This window comes from Leptinotarsa decemlineata, unplaced genomic scaffold, assembly GCF_025532065.1.
Source record: "Leptinotarsa decemlineata unplaced genomic scaffold, Ldec_3_MD MMD2_P_RNA_scaffold_9, whole genome shotgun sequence".
Lineage (NCBI taxonomy): Eukaryota > Metazoa > Arthropoda > Insecta > Coleoptera > Chrysomelidae > Leptinotarsa > Leptinotarsa decemlineata.
The window spans coordinates 12,350,706-12,371,026 of record NW_027412536.1 but is presented as its reverse complement, the minus strand read 5'-3'; the positions used below and the strand labels follow the sequence as shown (position 1 = coordinate 12,371,026).

The window sequence follows — 20,321 nt, the reverse complement described above, 5'->3', positions numbered from 1 at the left end:
TACCAGAGGAAGGCTAAATACAATGAGGTTTTGCCCGATTTCCCAAGGGGATCGTTCGTAACCGCATATCACTCTGCGACCATTCAGCTGTCGGCACGATTCCTTACACCTTAACTTGGGTAAGCTGGTCCACGGTGGCATGTTTCGCAAAGGCTTTTGGGGAGTTCTAGTTCCCTTCACCCTCTGCCAATGACTGGGAGTCTGGCGATCCCGTCCGTAAGGCCACATATTGGCTTCCCGTGCAGGGCCCCCAGGTCCCCTTGCCGTTCCCCATCCGCCACCTGGGGACGAGTCCGATAGGTCCCAACCCACGGGTTCGTTGAGGATAATAAAATTGGGTTTTTTCTTTGACTCGTTTATTTCCATAGATTCCAACAAATTCATCATTTTCCTTTTTTGGCATGTGTGAATGATTTTTAAATTATCTTTACCTATTTTCAGTTTCGAATTTTGAAAATGTTCGTACGTCAAATATTTTTTATCCGAAATGACATGTTCATGGTACCTTATATCAAAATTTCTATCAGTTTAGACTGTATATATGGCGGGGCATTCGCTACATTCTAGTCGATATATACCAGATCTCTTCTGTTTGTCTAATTTAGGCTTGGCATTGAATAATCTGTTTCCTAAATTTCCGTTGGATGTGCAGGATGTTTGTAGGTTGAATTTTGAAAGATAATTTTTAATATTTTCGGATTTTCTACCTACATAATTTACACTAACATTTTTGTGTTGTGGTCTTGTGGAAATTACTCAAATTTGAATATAATCTAGTTACTTTTGAAAATGGTATAAGGACCGAAACTAGTCAAAAAATATAAAAACTATCGTGAAAAACAGACTAAATTGTGTATTTATAGTGTATCCTCAATTAACTAGTTGCTTTTGTTGGTGGTGTTTCCATCCATGTTCGTAAAGACTTACAATGTAAACTTCTCCTTTTGGTTACTTTTTGCATTGAGCAACATACAGAATTTTGTAGCATTGAATTGTCAAAAGAAAGTGCTTTGATAACAACATACAGATCTTCTTTGTCCAAAGAACACGAACTGTTGTTTTTCAATCAAATTGAACAACTTCTAGCAATGATATCAGCAAAATATAAAAACATAATATCAATGGGTGATTTTAATATTGACATTTCTAAAATAAACTACATCTCAAACTCCTGGTTGAATTTCGTCAAATCGTTTGGACTAAACCACAAAATAAGTACCGCTACTAGATTGACTCCTACATCTTCAAGTTGCTTAGACAATGTAATGACTGATTTAAACGATAGTGAGTGCTGTACTGGAAACTCAGATCTCAGTATTTCCGATCGTACTAAACAGTTTATACAAATTCCAAATCTTTCTTCAGATATTGCTGAACCTGAATTGAATAGAATAGTGATTTAGAAGGAAATGGATGCCATGAAACAATCTTTCGAACAAGTCGCATGACAACTATGTCCCTATGAACGAAATGGCTGACTTCTTGAATAATACATGAAATCCTCTGGTATGTGAACATTTCTCACTGAAAAAATTGGAAACAGTAAAAAAAGACCCACTACTTCCTTCAGTAATGAACTACGACAGATGAAGAACACCTTAAAACTACTTTAGACATAAAAAGTGTCATTGCCCTCTATTGCCCTGACTGAAAACCTTACAATCGAGCATCTTTCCTGTATCTATCGCCACCACTGTCAAGGGAACACCTACCTCTCCAAACTCACCCCCTCTACGTGCCGCCGACGCGTGACATCGACCACACGAAAAGGCGAACTAGCGGGGTAGAAGATCTTTTTTATTTATTTGATCTCCCAAAATTACAATAAGTAGCCTCCAATCTAAGTCTAATACGTTATGCAATCAACATAAAACAAAAATAAAAACATATTCTTATAATTAACTCTATAACTATTTACATATGTTAACAAACACATGCCACAATTACTGTAATATCTATGTTCGCAATGATTCGGGAGATCATTGTCCATCCCCCAGTTCCATGACGACAAGCTGACAACCTGCCCTTCATTCTTCTCGTTCATCCATCACCACATTCTCTGCCCATTCGTTAACAAACCTTATCCATTCGCTATTCCTTCCGTTCTCTCCTCTAAGTGCTATCTCTACATTTTCCCGCTCCTTATATTCCTTCCATTCACGCCATCCAGTCCTATCTCCATCCATGCATCTTTCTATCACATGCTCTGCCGTTTCAGGCTCACCATAGCCGCAGAAACATGGAAACCCTGGACACACGTTAAACCTGGCCAGGTGTCTCGGGAAGTTACCATGTCCTGTAAGCAGCTGGGTGGCCTTGTGTGACAAATTCATTGATTCATGCTCGACTCTTCTACAGATTATGTAAAACAGCCGCCCAGTCTCCCCGTGTCCCATTCCCTCTGCAGCTCTACCCTGATTCGTTTGATTTTCTTTGTTTCTTCGTTCTTACTTCCCATTCTCACTATGCCCCATGTGAAATTGAGCTTCCCCATGCCTTCCTTAGCCTCTTCGGGAGCCTTCTTGTTGCTGAGATTGCTGCTCTCGTAGCCGCGCTTCCAGATCGAACAAGTTCGCGCTTCCCTCGCATTCTTTTCTTAAATCATTCTTTGTATCCTCAACTTCAGACAGTAACTATCTCCTCAAAAAATTCTGCTGATAGAGAAGTCTATAAAACATACGAAAGCAATCATGAAACAGCAATTATCCGAGTTAAAAGAGAATCATATGATCATTTCGAAGAAAATTCCAAAAACGAATTGAAAGATATTATTTCGACGTTAGTAAATTATGAACGAAATTCTGCTTGTTACTCAAATGTCACCCAAATAGTATCAGCCCTGATGAATTTAACATATATCCATGCCATCCTGTAATATCAAAATGGCAGGTTATTACTCTAACTTTCCTACACCTCAAGACTTTTTTCTATGTTACCTGTGACCCATGAAGATGTAGTACGCTCCATTGAAAAACTTCAGAGCTCAAAGAGGGGGTTTGCCTGTTTTACTGTTCATATCAAATATTCATCTACCTCTTTGGGCGACCTTGATCCCAAATTATAAATGTCCTGAAAACTAAATGGTACTAGATTTTTTGTCTACGAAGATTGCATTTATGCTAATTACCAGTCATTAATCAAAAATAAAAAAAAGTCTCAGTTTGGTGAATTGGTGGATGTAGCCGTTACTACATGGTAGCAAATCATCATGAAAAATGAGAAATGATACTTTCTATGTTTTTTACCACTTTTATTTGTAACTAACGTTACTATAAAGACATTTTTAAACTTTTGGGAAAGAAAGTTTTTGGCTTTTTACTAGTCCATCTTGATATAAAAAATGTGGGAGTCTTCCAAAAAAAGGGAGGAAGTAATCAATTTTAAAAGAAGTAACTCTATACATAAATGTGTAGATCATGCAAAGAAGTAACTTTCAGACATAAACTGGAAGAAAAAGCCCTCCTGAAACAGCTACTTCCATATAAACATGAATTACACGAAAGAAAAATTCTTTCGAAACAAATACTTTCATATGAACATTGAGTTATACACTGAGTCTACTCAGTTCGTATTCCAAACATTCGTTATGGAATCAAATCAGATATCATTCACAGGATTTCTACACAGTATACTGAATGAAAGGTAAAAATTTCACTTACATGGAACACAATTATCCAGATTGGTACTGAAGAGCCCTAAGGTAAATGTCTTACGGCGAAACATCGATGTCTACCAGTGAGGATGATAGTGTTCCATGTAAGTGAAATTTTTACCTTTCTTTTAGTATACTGTGTAGAGATCCTGTAAATGATGTGATTTAATTTCAAAACGAATGTTTGGAATACGAACTGAGTAGAGAAAAGTATTTTTTGCATAATTCACTGTTCATATAAGCATATTTGTTTCGAAAGAATTTTTTCCACATTTTTCTGTATCAAGATGGAGTAGTAGCAAGCCAAAAACTTTCTAAAAATATAACCCTGTTAATTTAAATTTTCAAATTTATACATTGAACTTATACAGTTGCAGTAACGTTAGACACAAATAAAAGTGGTAAAATCATAGAAAGTTTCATTTCTCATTTTTCACGTCTTAGTTTGACGAAATTTGCTATACTTATGGCCTTAAAATTTCAAATCACCTAAAAAATAAAAAAATTAGTTTCAAATGTTTTGTTGTTTTTTAATGTTCACAAGTAATGAAAGTCTAATTAAAGTAAAAAACAGAATTTTATGGAAGTCTGTTATTCGAAAATACTTATTTGTTATGGTCTTTTTTGGTAGCACTGTGTTGGAATGAGTACGAATTTAGAAGTTGCATACACGCACTGTCTTGCTGCGTAGATGGATACAAATTTATTGTGTTTTAGTTATTAGTTTTTGTGAAAACCGTACCACAATAATCATCCGTTTCTTTAAATCGGTGTTTACGTTCTGTGTATAATAATTCTAACAAAAAAAGCTGATGGTATAACCACTCGCTTATTTTGAAAAATAAAAGGTTGAACCTTCCGAGAAGTTCTTGTAGTTATATTTTATTACCACCAGACAGAATAACACAACATGCAGTAGGAATGTTGAGAATATATAGGTGTCATACAGGATCTCCTTTGTTTATATTTTAATTTATATCAATATTGATACCTACTTGAGTAAGAGAAGATGGAATTCAGAGTTGGGTAAAAATTATGTCAATAATAGAAATCAAAATACGTCCAATGACTTTTTAGAAATTTAATTCTGTGACTGTGACATATGGGCTCCTTTGTATAATTTGATAAATAACCTCACTTTTGGATTTGACAAAAGAAATTTGAGAGATGATGCGATTCACGTGACTGATTTTTTGTTTATTATTCATCTCAATCAAAGCAAAAACTCAGTGTCAAAAAATAATTTCCATATGATGCGAACTTCACTGGTCACACTGTATATGCACTGAATCTTTTCAAGAGAAATTGGCGACAATGACACAGGCCACAGCGAAAAGAGTTCTTGTACAACTTTCCTCAACAAAGACGGTTCTCAAGGTGTATAACGTATTGGATTCCATGTATTGAGTGATTATTTCGGTGTTCTTGCAGCCTACGGTTTTGTGTTGGGGAAAAACTCATACTTGAATTATATGAAAATAACAGATAGACTATTGCTTGTGTTCAATTGCTAGATTCATTTCTCAATCAATTATGTAGAATTAATTCCTAACTGTTTTTCATATACATATATTTAGTTTCAGTTATTTCACATTTTTATTTTAATTTTTTTGGGAAAGAAAGTTTTTGGCTTTCTACTACTCCATCTTGATACAAAAAAATGTGGTATTCGTCCAAAGAAAGGAAGAGAGTAATCAATTTTAAAAGAAGTAACTGTGTACATAGATGTGTAGATCATGCAAAGAAGTAACTTTCAGACACAAACTGGAAGAAAAAGCCCTCCTGAAACAGTTACTTTCATATAAACATTGAATTACACGAAATAAAAAATTCTTTCGAAACAAATACTTTTATATGAACACTGAAATACACAGAAGACACTTCACTCAGTTTGTATTCCAAAAATTCGTTATGGAATAAAATCAGATATCATTAACAGGAATTGTATACTTCATATTTTATTATTGTGTTCAAGTATGTTTCGAAATTCACATATTTACACAATTGTTTTCCACACCACTTCTCAACATAAAACCTGGAAAAAAATTAACTAGTTTTTAAAGTTGACAAATAAGATGGCCCATGTGCAACCGTAAGGTCTAAAATGGGATTACTCTTACTAACCTAAATGTCGAACTTGATGACATCTTGTTCAGGATATCACAAATTCTGTTTATTAACATTCAAGCGACAGAAAACAGGAATTATTTCAATAAGAACCTTCCATATACCTAGATTGAAGGTTCTTATACGCTAATTGTTTTGAAAACTGGCACCAAATCAACGGAATGCCAACTTCCAATGCCATTTCCCAATTTATATCAAATTGTTCCAATGTAATATGTGCTGGTACGTAAGCCTATTTCAATGAAATGACCATCTGATTCTTGTACAAAGAGTCTGCGAAGCCGCTATCGCCTGTTGAAATTTCGCATAGTAAAATGATTAAAAAATCTAAGCTCGTCAGATCTTATTGACTAAGGAATAAGGGCGTTTGATACAGCGTTTTCAGCCCTCAACAAGTACGCATGTAATGTAATGGCATACCTTGCCTTGCCATATCGGAGAAAAATATGTTTATTCCCATTTTTCTTGTCTCATGTATCCTCGAAGTGGTGGATGTATCGTAAAACGAAGATAATATATCCCCCTGTAAATACATGAATGGCGTTGATCTTTTGTCATTGCCACTTGGTGAAAGGAAAGGATGGATTTTTCATCGAAACCAGAACTAGTTTTAAAAACAAACAAAACAACATCAATTTGCATACGATTTAAATGTCGATCTGTTCTTTCTTGTTATTAATTATTCTTAATTATTTATGAATCACTCAAGACAATTCTTGTCAGCGTAGATGAAGTTATAATGAATATATTGTAAAATTTGCATGCAAAATGCACTTGAAAGTATTTGTTATTCTTCGTTTATAGTTTTGATATACATGTTCATACCAAGTATATTGTATATTCTGATTGTATATTCAATCTTTGTAACATAAAGGTTACTAAAGTAAGCTTGATTCCCACTTTATAATAATGAGAAATTCAGATGAATACTTCTGAAAATATCTTGAAAAATATGTGTAGGAGTTAAGGATGTGAAAAGGAAATAAAGAGATGGAGAAAACTTCGATTGACGACTTGTTTATTTTGTGGAAATTCATGTTCACTGAGGATACACTACAAACACACACTTTTGTCTATTTTCCACTATATTTCTTTATTGTTGACCGGTTTCGACTATTACACCATTTTCAAAACTAACTGATTACATTTAAATCTGAGTAATTTATACCTATGTTGCTTATTCTATCATAAATGATTTGATATACCTGATATACCTGATACCCGGTACCTACGTTTCATATACCTGTAAAATCCATGAACATAACAAATGTAGGTTTTGGGATCTGGATTATAGGTTCAGGAGATGACTATTATTTAAATCAAGTTCTTCGTTGAGGACAATAGAATTGGGATTTTTCTTTGACCTGTTTATTTCCATAGATTCCAACATATTCATCATTTTCTCTTTTTCGCATGTGTGTAGGATCTTTAAATTATCTTTATCTATTTTATGTTACAAATTTTGAAGATGTTCGTACATTAATGATTTTTTATCCGAAATGACATGTTCGTGGTACCTTGTATCAAAATTTCTCCCAGTTTGGCCTGTATATATGGCGGGCATTCACCACATTCTATTCGATATATACCAGATCTCTTCCCTTTCTCTAATTTAGGTTTGGCATTAAATAATAAGTTTCCTAAATTTCCGTTGGATGTGTAGGATGTTTGTAAATTGAATTTTGAGACATAGTTTTTAATATTCTCGAAGATTCTACCAGCATAATTGATACTAACATATTTGTGTTCTGGTCTTGTGAAAATTGAGTATAGTTCTTTCATTATTGATTTTTGTTGATATTTCATTGTTATGTTGTTAACTAGAGTGGTAGGTATTTTGTTATTAACTACTATTTGTTTAATGATTGCGATTTCACTTCGGAGGTTTTGATCAGAAAGGGGTATTGTGAAAGCCCTATGTATCATGTATCATTGACCTGAATGCAGACAATTTCTGTGAAATCAGGTTAATAGAGTCAAAAATTGTCTGCATTCAGGTCAATGATACATAGGGCTTTCACAATACCCCTTTCTGATCAAAACCTCCGAAGTGAAATCGCAATCATTAAACAAATGTTTCAAGTATCAATTATGCTGGTAGAATCTCCGAGAATATTAAAAATTATCTCTCAAAATTCAATTTACAAACATCCAACGGAAATTTAGGAAACATATTATTTAATGCCAAACCTAAATTAGAGAAAGGGAAGAGATCTGGTATATATCGAATAGAATGTGGTGAATGCCCCTCCATATATACGGGCCAAACTGGGAGAAATTTTGATACAAGGTACCACGAACATGTCATTTCGGATAAAAAATCATTAATGTACGAACATCTTCAAAATTCGAAACATAAAATAGATAAAGATAATTTAAAGATCCTACATACATGCGAAAAAAGGAAAATGATGAATCTGTTGGAATCTATGAAAATAAACAGGTCAAAGAAAAATCCCAATTCTATTGTCCTCAACGAACAACTTGATTAAAATAATAGTCCTCTCCTGAACCTATAATCCAGATCCCAAAACCTACATTATATTGAAAGCTTTGTTATGTTCATGGATTTTACAGGTATATGAAACGCAGGTACCGGGTATCAGGTATATCATAGAATGATATAATAAGCAACATAAGTATAAATTACTCAGATTTAAATGTAATCAGTTAGTTTTGAAAATGGTGTAATACCCGAAACCCGTCAACAATAAAGAAATATAGTGGAAAATAGACAAACGTGTGTGTTTGTAGTGTATCCTCAGACGGAGAAAAAACTGGAAAGCAAAAAATTATAACTAGAGACTATGCAGATGTTTTCAGTAAATTTGATAAGAATATGATTTGTTATTGAATAGAGAAAAACCACCTGTAATAAATATATTATGCTTCCTTGACTCGACTTGGGTTTTCAAAAATAAACTTAATTGGTACAAAGTATATACTATACTTCAATATAGGATACAAATACAATAAAAAATCGATGCAAATGTTCGCGACAAACTCTTTGGTCACAAAGTGTGACAAAAATGAAGGGCATCCTCTTGGTATCTGCAGGATATTAGTGTGAATCATCCTATAAGTTAAGAATCAATAGTTTTAGTTTTTATGTACTGGTGTTTTTTTATGTACAGAAGGCTCGAAGACCAACGGATTATTTCATGCATGTTATGTGGTTCACACTGAATTTATATTTTTAAAAACAAACTTTATTGAACATAATATTTACAATAAAGTATTAAATATTACAAAAATGATTCAAGGAATCGACGAACTTGGATAGTCGCGAAGTGGTTCAAGAATCTGATCAAATGTTACAAATAATGATTCAAGAAATCGACGAACTTGGATAGTCGCGAAGTGATTCAAGAATGAGGCGTCCTCTTGTTTTCCCATATTTATAGGATCAGGAACTGCTGATGTAGATATGCGTTTCTTCGAATGTTCTAGAAAAACCTTGGAAATGTGCTGAATATGCTGAGTCATTTCCTGGGTAACTGCGTAGTGGCTGATGCAATGTTTGTTTATTATGGTGCAATCCTTGGACAAAGGGTGCATTGATTTTTCTAATATAACAACTTCCCCCTTGAAAAGAAAGTTGATACGGTGCTGCAACTTTCAGTCAAGCAAATGTTTTATTTGAGCTTAACTCAATTTCTTCCTCAATGGGTTCCTCTAGGTGGATACTGGGTCTTCTTCCTGGAGCTGGGAGTAATCTTCGTAATGAAGCGAAAGTTCTTCTGGGTCTAGGTGGTTGATCATCATTGCTTGATGTCATTATACCAATTTGCATAGAGCGTCTTTTTCTACATTTACAAAATATGTAAAGTGCTATTATTATTACAATTATTACAATTGTGAAAATAGTAAACCATGAAACATGTCGGTTTATGAATGGTTCATTTATAATTTGGTCCAACTGATCTGAATATTGATCTAATTTATGTTGAGCAATATTGAGATTGTCTACATTCAATTTACTCAATTTCAAAGGTTTTAAATGTGGCAAACTTTCTTTTTCTGGTACATCTTTGCAACATTGATATGGTATCAAAATTGGATGACTTTTATAAATTACATTCTGTTCATTTGCAAGTATTTTTGAATACACTCTTGTGTTTCCAATGAAAGCATTACAATTATCTTGAAGTTTCAAGATTGAATTGGTTTTTATAATTCGTGTTTCAACCTCACGTTTTTGGCAATTTATTGTTACAGCTAACGGATCTGATAATGCAATTAGCCAAGTATTACTTTGTATTTCATAGACATTGTAATCTTTTGCAAATAAAAGTGAAATTGAACACATTCTAGGGAGTTCTGAAAGTGGTCTCAAAATTTGAGCTTCGCACATTGCGTTACTATCAATTGGGTACGAAATTACATTTTGACATATATCAATATTATAGTTTAAGTTTTTACATGAATTTAGATTTTCAAATGCAGCATACAGCATTGAATCATCATCTTTTGCTATGAATTTCTTGTTTGTGGGTAAAATGTGATGTAACCCTGTTCGATTGTCCAAAATTGGAATGGGGTACAATCTATAAACAGTATATAATTCAGGTTCTACTAATGGTAATTTTAGAATAAAGACAAGTCTTGAATCTGCTTGAAAAGCTTGTAATTCAATTATGTCAAGATATTTTGATATTGAAGAAAGTCTTGTTGGTAAAGGTAAATTGTTTCTTTGTATTGTTTGAGCAATTTCCTGAAGGGACGAAACTAAATCGTTTGGCTTTATAATTAATGTGTGAATGATATGAAGTCTGGCAAAAGTAATTGCATTCAGCATATCATTTAAATAATCTTCTAGAAATACATAACTTTCTAAAAGTTGTTCGAAAATTTGGATGGCTTTCAACCTTGCGTTTATTAAAGATACTCTGTCGGATAGCGTATATATCCATGCTTCAATTTGAATTATATCTTCATTAAATGCTTGTTCATCAACCTGTAATTGTCGTATTGTAGTATTAAATTCTTTAATTACAGAGGTTGTGACTGAAATTTGGTTTGTTTGATTAGGTTGTGTACGTTGTTGTACTAGAAAGTTGGGTCTTGGAATATATGATTGTTGGTAGTTTTGTGGTCTTTGCAAACCTTGTTGAAAGCTTTGACTTTGATTTTGATTTCCAATGGGTCTTATGAGATTATGACTTTGCGTATAATTTCTTTGGAAATTATTTTGGGTGTTTGTCATTTGTCTTGGCTTGTTTTGACTTTGATTTGGAGGTAAACGTGTATTTAATCTTTGATTTTCAAAGTATGAGAGCTGTATCTCACGTTTTATTCTGATTGATGCTTCTAACATTGTTGTTGGGTTACTTGCTCGTAGTATGTGACCTAGTTTGGGTTCTAATCCTGTCAATAAAGTATTTAATATCATTGACTCGATTAGTACTGATTGTGCAATTTTCTGTTCGTGAGTCAAGTTTGAAGCTTGAATGCAAGATAACATTTTTGCATTGTGACTTTGTAGTCTTGAGAAGAATGTCAGTGCATTTTCTCCATTTCCTTGTTTTATTCTCTGTAGATCTTGAATTAGTGACGTTAGATCTCGCGTATCACCAAAGTGAGAATTTAATAAACCTCTGATCTCTTGATAAGTTCCTGGGTTTCTGGAATTTATCAATTGAGCAGCTTTTCCTCTTAATTTATTTCGAATATGTATTGTGAGTAAAGTTTTTTGTTGATCTACGGCCATGCGTTCGGCATGATCGCAAGCATTTATGAAATTTCATAGCGAAATTGAATCACCATCGTATTCGGGAACAATTGAAAATATTTCAGAAAGTTTGTAGGGTTCAATTGGATCATTATTTTCTGCCATTTTTAAATTGTTATTCAAAATTTGAACGAGGGTTAATCGAAATTTCAACTCAATTGTGATGATAATTCAAAGTGTACTCACGCTTTTCCTTATCCTAGTTTCTTATGCTATTCTTCTTTTTTTCTTTTTCATTGTGGCTTCTGGTTCCTTGGTGTGGCGGGATGAAATCCTACTTCATGAGCTCTGGTCTGGCTACAGCAAGATGAGCAGCGTTCGACGACTTACGCGTGTTTCCTGGAGTGATTTCTTCACAACGGATGGGCAACGGCGACGACTTATGCGGGTTTCTTGTTGCTGAAGAGATCGTCCTGTCCACTGGGTTGGTGCTTGTTCTTCTTCTTGTCGAAAGTCTGGAGACTACCGCTGTTTGGATATCAGCGTTTCTCAAGATCCGTACGACTGCGCCAATTTGTTATGTGGTTCACACTGAATTTATATTTTTAAAAACAAACTTCTTCGATTGACGACTTGTTTATTTTGTGGAAATTCATGTTCACTGAGGATACACTACAAAAACACACTTTTGTCTATTTTCCACTATATTTCTTTATTGTTGACCGGTTTCGGCTATTATACCATTTTGAAAATGGTATAATAGCCGAAACCGGTCAACAATAAAGAAATATAGTGGAAAATAGACAAAAGTGTGTTTTTGTAGTGTATCCTCAGTTTAAAAACAAACTTTATTGAACATAATATTTACAATAAAGTATTAAATATTACAAAAATGATTCAAGAAATCGACGAACTTGGATAGTCGCGAAGTGGTTCGAAAATCTGATCAAATGTTACAAATAATGATTCAAGAAATCGACGAACTTGGATAGTCGCGAAGTGATTCAAGAATGAGGCGTCCTCTTGTTTTCCCATATTTATAGGATCAGGAACTGCTGATGTAGATATGCGTTTCTTCGAATGTTCTAGAAAAACCTTGGAAATGTGCTGAATATGCTGAGTCATTTCCTGGGTAACTGCGTAGTGGCTGATGCAATGTTTGTTTATTATGGTGCAATCCTTGGACAAAGGGTGCATTGATTTTTCTAATATAACATGCATTATAGTTGGAAAATAAACATAAAAGAGAAACAATTGTGTATAATTTGGAGTAATGAAATCACCCTCAAATTAGGGAAGAATACATTACAGTATCTATACCAAGTTTTCATATATAGTAAGAGTATACTTGAAAACGGGCTATAAATCAAATAATATGAAAGAACAATTCGTTCAGACCAGTCTCAACTCACATACACTGTAGGTTGATGGACTGACACCTATCAGAAAAAATCTATTCCCCTGGCAAGGTAGTGTCCATCAACATGTAGTCGATGATTTCACATAATTAAAAATCGAATTCCTTTCAGAGTATCATCCCTCGAACAAGGCTGAATTGCACGACAAATAACATATTTATCATCGCCGTATCTGCTCGTAAACGAGGTAGTTAGTAACCAACCGCATATCCGAATGAAACATGTCGGTTTAGGAAAGGTTCATTGATAACATTTTAAAGGTTTTGATTAAGGTAAATTTTTCTTCTTTGGTATGTCATTATAGCTGTATTCGTATGGAATTGAAAAAGGAGGCTTTTATATAAGTTATGAAAGCATTGCAGTTGGGTGGAATTTTAAAAATTTAATCAGTTCTAATTATTTTTGTTTGTACTTCATGTTTTCGACAATTGTGATTGCTAATGAATCCGATAAAGTAATTATCCATATATTACTTTGGATTTCAAAAAACATTCTAATCTGCAAATGATAATGAGACTGAGCATCTTCTGGGAAGTTTCAGTAATAATCTTGAAATTTGGGTTTTTCAAATTGCGTAACTGTTGTTTTAGACAATTGATTGTGACTGCTAATGAATCTGATGGTGTAATTAGCCATGTATTATTTTGGATTTCAAAAACATTCTTATCTGCAAATAACATAAATTGAACACATTTTAGGAAGTTCTAGTAATTATCTTGAGATTTTGGATTCGCAAATTGCGTTATTATCAATTGGTTATGAAATTACATTCTCAATTATATCAAACTTATAAGATAAGTTTCCACAAATTTAAAGGCATATATTTTCAAGGGAGCTTACTTTTTGGAAAAATAATTTTTGGCTTCCACTTCTCAAACAATTGAGTTTAAAACAATTACTACAAAGAAATGTCAATTATGCATAGAAATTCAAACAGATTTTCTCCCAATTTTTTACAACTGTTCAAATTTTCGAACGCAGTTTATCTGTTGGCAACCCTGTTGGATTGTTCAAGCTTGGTATGGAGTACAATCTATAGGCAGTATAAATTTCGTGTTCAACTGAAGGGATTTTTGAAATGAAAACTAATCTTGTATCTGCTTGATAAGCTTATAATTCAATGATGTCATAATATTTTGATATTGTGGAAACTCTGATTTGTAAAGATAAATTACTATCTTCAATTATTTGAGTAATTTCTCTAAGGGAAAAAAGCAAGAAATTCCTATTATAATTGATGTATGAATAGTATGAAGTCTAGCAAAATTATTGCACTCAACATATCATTCAGGTAATTTTCTAGAAAAGTACAGCTGGCTTTTTGGAAGTTGTTACACACATTTTGACAGATTTCAACTTCGCATCGATTATTACTATTCTATCTGAAATATCATAAACGCATTTGTTTATTTTTTTATGTCTTCAATTAATGTTGATCCATCAATTTGTAATTATTGGATTGTAGAATTGTAGAAGTTGTAACTGATATTTGGTTTATAATCGAACTTTCAATTCGGTGTTCCTCTTTATAAATTTTGTTATTACATTCATTGAAATATTCACCATCACTGGTATAAAGTTTACCTGTAATTGTTCTCCACATAGATCCTATTTCGTTCAATATCCCTCTTTTGTTAGGTTTACTATGATTATTCGCGATATTTAAGCTCTACTTGCTCTACTTTCGTTTTTTAATCATGACTGTCGATGAAATAAACAAGGTTGCCTAACATTTTCTGAAATGTGGTCACTAGCTTCTTTGATAGGTGCCATATCTTCAACTACCAATAGTGTCCATTTTTCGTTCAAGATTTTGATATACTCGTTTTCCCTTCCCTGACATCCATTGAATTGTTAATTATCTAAAGTAGTAGCATTTTTGTTCTTGATCTCAAACAAAACTTGGTTTCAATCTATTGAAATTCACTTCTGTTATTTGGTTTGTTATTATAGTGTGACAAATTAATTAATTAACTGTCTTGAACAGATTTATTTCTGATAATATTTCACTAATCACGAACTTATTTATTTACAACACTCAGCACCTAACGCTTGGTTTATTTCCACTATTTTAATTTCTTGATTAGCCGCTCGTTTTATCGGCGATTCCCGACTGCATTCTTTCCCGGTGATGTCATGTGTTTGTTCGCTGAATCGGCCGACATATCGGTCAGGGGTGGCTTCAGATTCGTTACAATAGAGTATTTCGAGTATTTTTTTGTATCATAGATTATATGGATTCCGTTTTTTTAATATTGAATAAGAATTAGGTGATTCTAGATTATTGTTGACAATTCATTGGGTCAAAATAAACGTAGCATTTTCAAAGACTTGTTTTGATATTGTTTAGACCAAGTTTCAATTGAAAATTGATGGTTATCCTACCTTTATGGTTTAACGCAATAAATTCTACTGCAATTGGTTAAATAGACAATAGTTTCATGGTTGAAATGTTCATCAAATCTTGTTTATCTCTTTCTGTCTTTCTCTATTTCGTCATGAGCTGGTTCCAATTTTATATAAGGTTTTTGAGGGTCTACATTGAGTATGTCCGAATATTGACTCATAGGGACTGAAACCATGTTTTTATTCAACCTATTATTATGGTATATAACAGCGTGAGGTAGTGTCGATATAGAATGATGGTCTGCGTTTTCAGTTTGTTATCATCAGTAATCAGGGTGGCATGGAATCTCTCCAGTGAATCAATCGTTTAATGGTGATCCACACTGGAAAATGATCTGAAGTTGAAGTAAATCTTTCCGAAAAATATCAATATTTAGTCTTTCGAATGCAGCATTTGGAGTTTCTGTTATTATGAGTAGACTTTCTAAATTTTTCCTACAGGTTTCGCAAGTTTTTATATAATTTTCCACGTCATTTGTCATTCCGGTCAAATCATATTTTTGTTTGATTCTATTATATCATTGATTGATTCATTGATTTCACAGTGTAAATTATTTTTACCGCTATGAAATTGATCAAGTATAGCTGGAATCAGATCTTTGTCGAGAGATGTTACTATACTTCGGCTAAAATGCAAGATATCATTTCTTGTTTTGGAAGACCTGCATTGTTTTCAAGTTTTGTTAGGGACAAAAATATTCTGGCCTTTATAAAGAAAGCTGAACGTGAATTCTATTGCATTAACATGATCAGAAAGCAATGGAAACAAATTATATTTTCGGTCTTTCATCGTCCTTACTTGGGTCTTTCATTACGCGCTTCTATCTTCAAATTTAAATAAAACAAAGTGTGTGTGAGATATCATCGAAATTTTTCATTCGTTCCAAAGACCTATTGATGCCATGTGTATGAAATATAACATGGTTCAAATGTATGCCACCGCTTTTCTGGATGGAGCGCATTCGACACGCCCAATTTTTTATGATTCTGGCGCAGAAATCAGGCTGAACTTGACCAAGGCATGGGTTCTATTAGCTTTGAGGACCGCTGTGGTTCATTCTCATACATCTGCGACTCAAGAAAACCCCACAAAAAAAGTCTATCGGGGTCAACGATCTCGGTGGTCATTTCAAATCACCTCTACGTGAGATGACTATGCCCTCAAATAGCTCGTGTGGAATATCCAATGTGGCATGAGATGTGTGATACGTAGCGCCATTCTGTTGAAATCACATGTCGTGTGTGTCCAGACCATCCAATTCAGGACAAAATAAGTTGGTGATCATTGACCTTCAATGCTCGCCGTTGACAGTGATGACCTGTCCAACGTCGTTCTCAAAGAAATATGGACCGATAATGCCATCAGCCCAAAATACACACCAAACAGTGACTTTTTGATGATGCATTGGACGCTCTTGGATCTCATGTGGAATGGATATCGTCGCATATTTGACAATTTCGTTTGTTCATGTACCCATTCATCTAGAAATGGAACTCATCGCTGAAAATGATTTTTTAATGAAAATTAGGGTCAGTTGACAACTGCTCCAAAGCCCATTCAGCGAACACAAGTCGTTGTCTATGGTTGTTCATTTTCAGTTCGTGGGCCCGTTGAATTTTGTACCGGTGTAGGTCCAAGTCACGACGCAAAATTCGCCAAGTTGTGGTCTGCGAAAGACCGAGTTCTTATAAGCGATGCGAAAGCGACTGCCTTGGATTATCCTGCACACTCTCACAGATAGCGGCGATGTTTTCGACAGATTTTGAGTTTCGTCGAGGTACGAACCATCACTGAACCATTGGATTCAAATTTATAGTCCTCTTCGTAGGACGATTATGGAGACCGCAAAATGTACGAAACGCACGGTACGTGGCCCCACCAGAACACTCATTCTGATAAAACAATGTTATTATTTGCACGTGTTGTTGAATGTTATGACTCCAACTTTTTCTCATATAATTCAGTGTTTTCATTTTTTTTTTGCAAGAAACAACGATGTCTTTGTTTTTATTTTAGAACTGGACATTCATGAAAATGAATTTTGAATAATCGAGTATGGTGAAATCATTCAACTCTTCAAATATTGTTTCTGCGTCGAAAACTTCGGTTTCTCCAACTGAATTGCAAAATTTTTTGATTGAAGCTCAGTACAATTTTTAAAATGATCCAGTTCAGGTTCGATATAACATCAAACTGGTATTTTTCTGAAGACTGAGCGACTACCAGGTCTTTTATTGAAAATAATCATCTTAAAAGGGCGATGTTCTACTATGAAACTGAATATTTTTTCGTATCAATAGGGATGATAGTGTTCTACTGCCCACATAATAGCTAATAATTTTAACTTTTTGTGTTTGAGAGTTGAGTTTCGGTGGGAATTCATAGTCAGAATTTCTCAAAATTCGATTTGTTGTTGAGGCTCTTTTCAATTCTTGAAACGCAAGTTTACATCAATGGTCAAAATTGAAATGTACATCTTTGTAAATTTAAAGGAAATATATTTTTAGAAGTGAATAAAAGCTTCTTGACTTTCTACTCCTATTTGAACATCATTCCAGTCTTCGGCAAATTTCTTCATTTTTCATGTAAAGATGAAGAAGTAAGATACTAAAAAGCTCTTTATATTTTTCTGTAATAATCATATAATATATTTTCCGATTTCTGGGTTTTTTTTGTGAATAAAAATTTTAGGCTTTCTACTCTTATTTGAACTTTATTTCTGTCTTCGGCAAATTCCCACATTTTTTAAGTGAAGATGAAGAAGTAGGATACCAAAAAGCTTCTTTTTATATATTTCTGTAATAATCATATCATAGATTTTCAAATTATTGAAAAATTTCAAATGAATTTTCTGTAAAATCCGTAAATCTCTCAGACCTAATCTAATCTAACCTAACCTGGTAGCCCTAGAAATTGTTTGAATTATTTCACGGTTTTGAATTTTCGAAAATTAATTATGCGATAAAGAGGTTCATTTCTGAAACTAAACATACAACCAAAGATACAAACCAAGCATGTTCTGACCATGAATTCCATCACAGAATGAATGATCGCTTTCTGTGGTTCCATTCATAACAGTTAGTTTGGCAGATACAAATTCAACTAACCCTTCAGTGAGGTCCATCAAACTTTCAATAATACAGAGTAAGAAAAATAGTTTAAGAAAATATCTGCTTCTCCTCTTCCACGGGAGTTTAATGTTCTTTGCCATCAATTTCCTCGTTTGGTAACAAATGTATGTTGTAATGGAGAAATTCAGATCTCATTCATCTCATCCAAGATTTCAAAAATTTTTACAGAAATCATCAGTATTTAAGAGAATATAACTGACCTCTATGGTGGTGATGAAGAATTACACTTTTCGAACAAAGTTTTCCTTAAACAGCATAGTAATACTGAATTTCCATAGTAAAATTAGCACAAAATCCTAAAATCCTTTAGGAAGATCTGAAGTATTTCATTCATTCATAGTGTTTATGAACAACCTTTGACCGTAAGAAAAAATTGATGATAATTCTGAAAGATTCAAATAGATATAACAAAAATTGTCACTACTCCAAGTGCATCGACCAAAAGTGGCGATTGAAACAGCTGTTTGCCACTTGTCGGATGAAATCACCCGTAAGAACTATTCAACTTAGATTCATTTTGTTTATTTTATTACCATAACCTCAAAACAATTAATGCCTGGAACGTATTTATCATGGAGCCATAAAACCGTACATGGCTGTCATTATTTCGAGATATAAAACATGTCTATCAATTAAAAGAGAATTAGAACTAATAAAAATTGCCACTTAGGAAAGTGCATTCACTAAAAGGTGACTGATCTCATAAATATATTGATGGGGAGGTTATCAGTCGAAACGGTTCTGTTTTGATTAAGTACTTTATTTGTTTTTTTATTATAATAATATAAACTTATCCGAAACAGTGCAGAGTATAATGACCCTTCAATTTTTCTTTTGTTGAGAAGATAATAGTAAAAATGATCTTTGTTTCAGAATTCATCGGAAAAACCCATTTGGAAGATATAGAAACTAACGACGTTGAATTTGTGAAACCACTGAGAATTAGTTCAACTCTTGAATCACATGGTAAGTAAATACATTGAAAAGTAAATATTTTCAGGAGAGATTTTGGCTTTCTGATACTCCATTATTACACAAAAATGTGTGAAATTTTCAACAAGGTACAAAGAAAATAACCGCAATAGAAACTCTTAATGAATATATGTAGAGCATACACAAAAAATTCTCTGAGATACAAACTGGGATGAAAAACCTTCTCAATGAGACAAGTGTCTTCTCCCAAAACTTCAAAGTATATCATTGAGGATGATAGTTATTCCATGTTGATGACTTTTATACCAATACTCTTTTATTTATTTCACATTGTGTAATATCCCTATCAATCTTCGATCACCAAATGATCATCTTCAAGACAAAAATCAAACTGTTTAATCGTATATATCGGTTTGGCTACAAGTCATCTGACTGATCAGTCAATGATTGATGGACCCAACGCCAGTAACCCTACACAGAAATCGACTACGGGTTGATTCCTATACAATTCCGACAAAGTTGTTTTTCTTTTCCACAAAGGGCTTTGGTGTGATGGACCCTTTTTCTCTAGGTACTCATGGGATCCCTTATGGACCGTGAAGTAACCAAAACCCCGAACCTGGGACTACAGAGGAGATAGAAGTCGACACAATAACCCCAACAGTCCTTCCTGTTACAAATAATCGAAAGAAGCTTCTCCCGATTTTGAGCTGAGCAGCCAGGAAGCGATGTATCGCATCCTCAAGAGTTGGATACATTTTATGAATCTACACCACATTTATTAGCAGCAAAAGCATAATCTGCAATAGGAGAGGTAATAATCTCCGCTGAGCAGATCATGCAAATAATATGAGTCAACAAAAGAGATAGCCGACTAAATGACTCGCAACTATCCCCTATGTACAGAGGATTGAGAGGAAGAGAATCTCAGTTCCCCAGCTTTTGAGCTGAGCTCACAGAAAAGGTAGAGGTTGATCAAAGG

The 20,321-nt window shown here is 33.8% G+C and overlaps 1 protein-coding gene across 7 annotated transcripts in view; it reads left to right on the top strand.

Moving 5' to 3' along the window:
* AdamTS-A (ADAM metallopeptidase with thrombospondin type 1 motif A) overlaps window positions 1-20,321 on the top strand; it is a 454,792-nt gene that overhangs the window by 263,486 nt on the left and 170,985 nt on the right. For all 7 annotated transcript variants that reach the window (XM_074170637.1, XM_074170639.1, XM_074170641.1 and 4 more), the window contains one exon: window positions 19,280-19,372. In XM_074170637.1, the coding sequence (XP_074026738.1) occupies window positions 19,280-19,372 (93 nt within the window). The remainder of the gene's footprint in view (window positions 1-19,279; window positions 19,373-20,321) is intronic.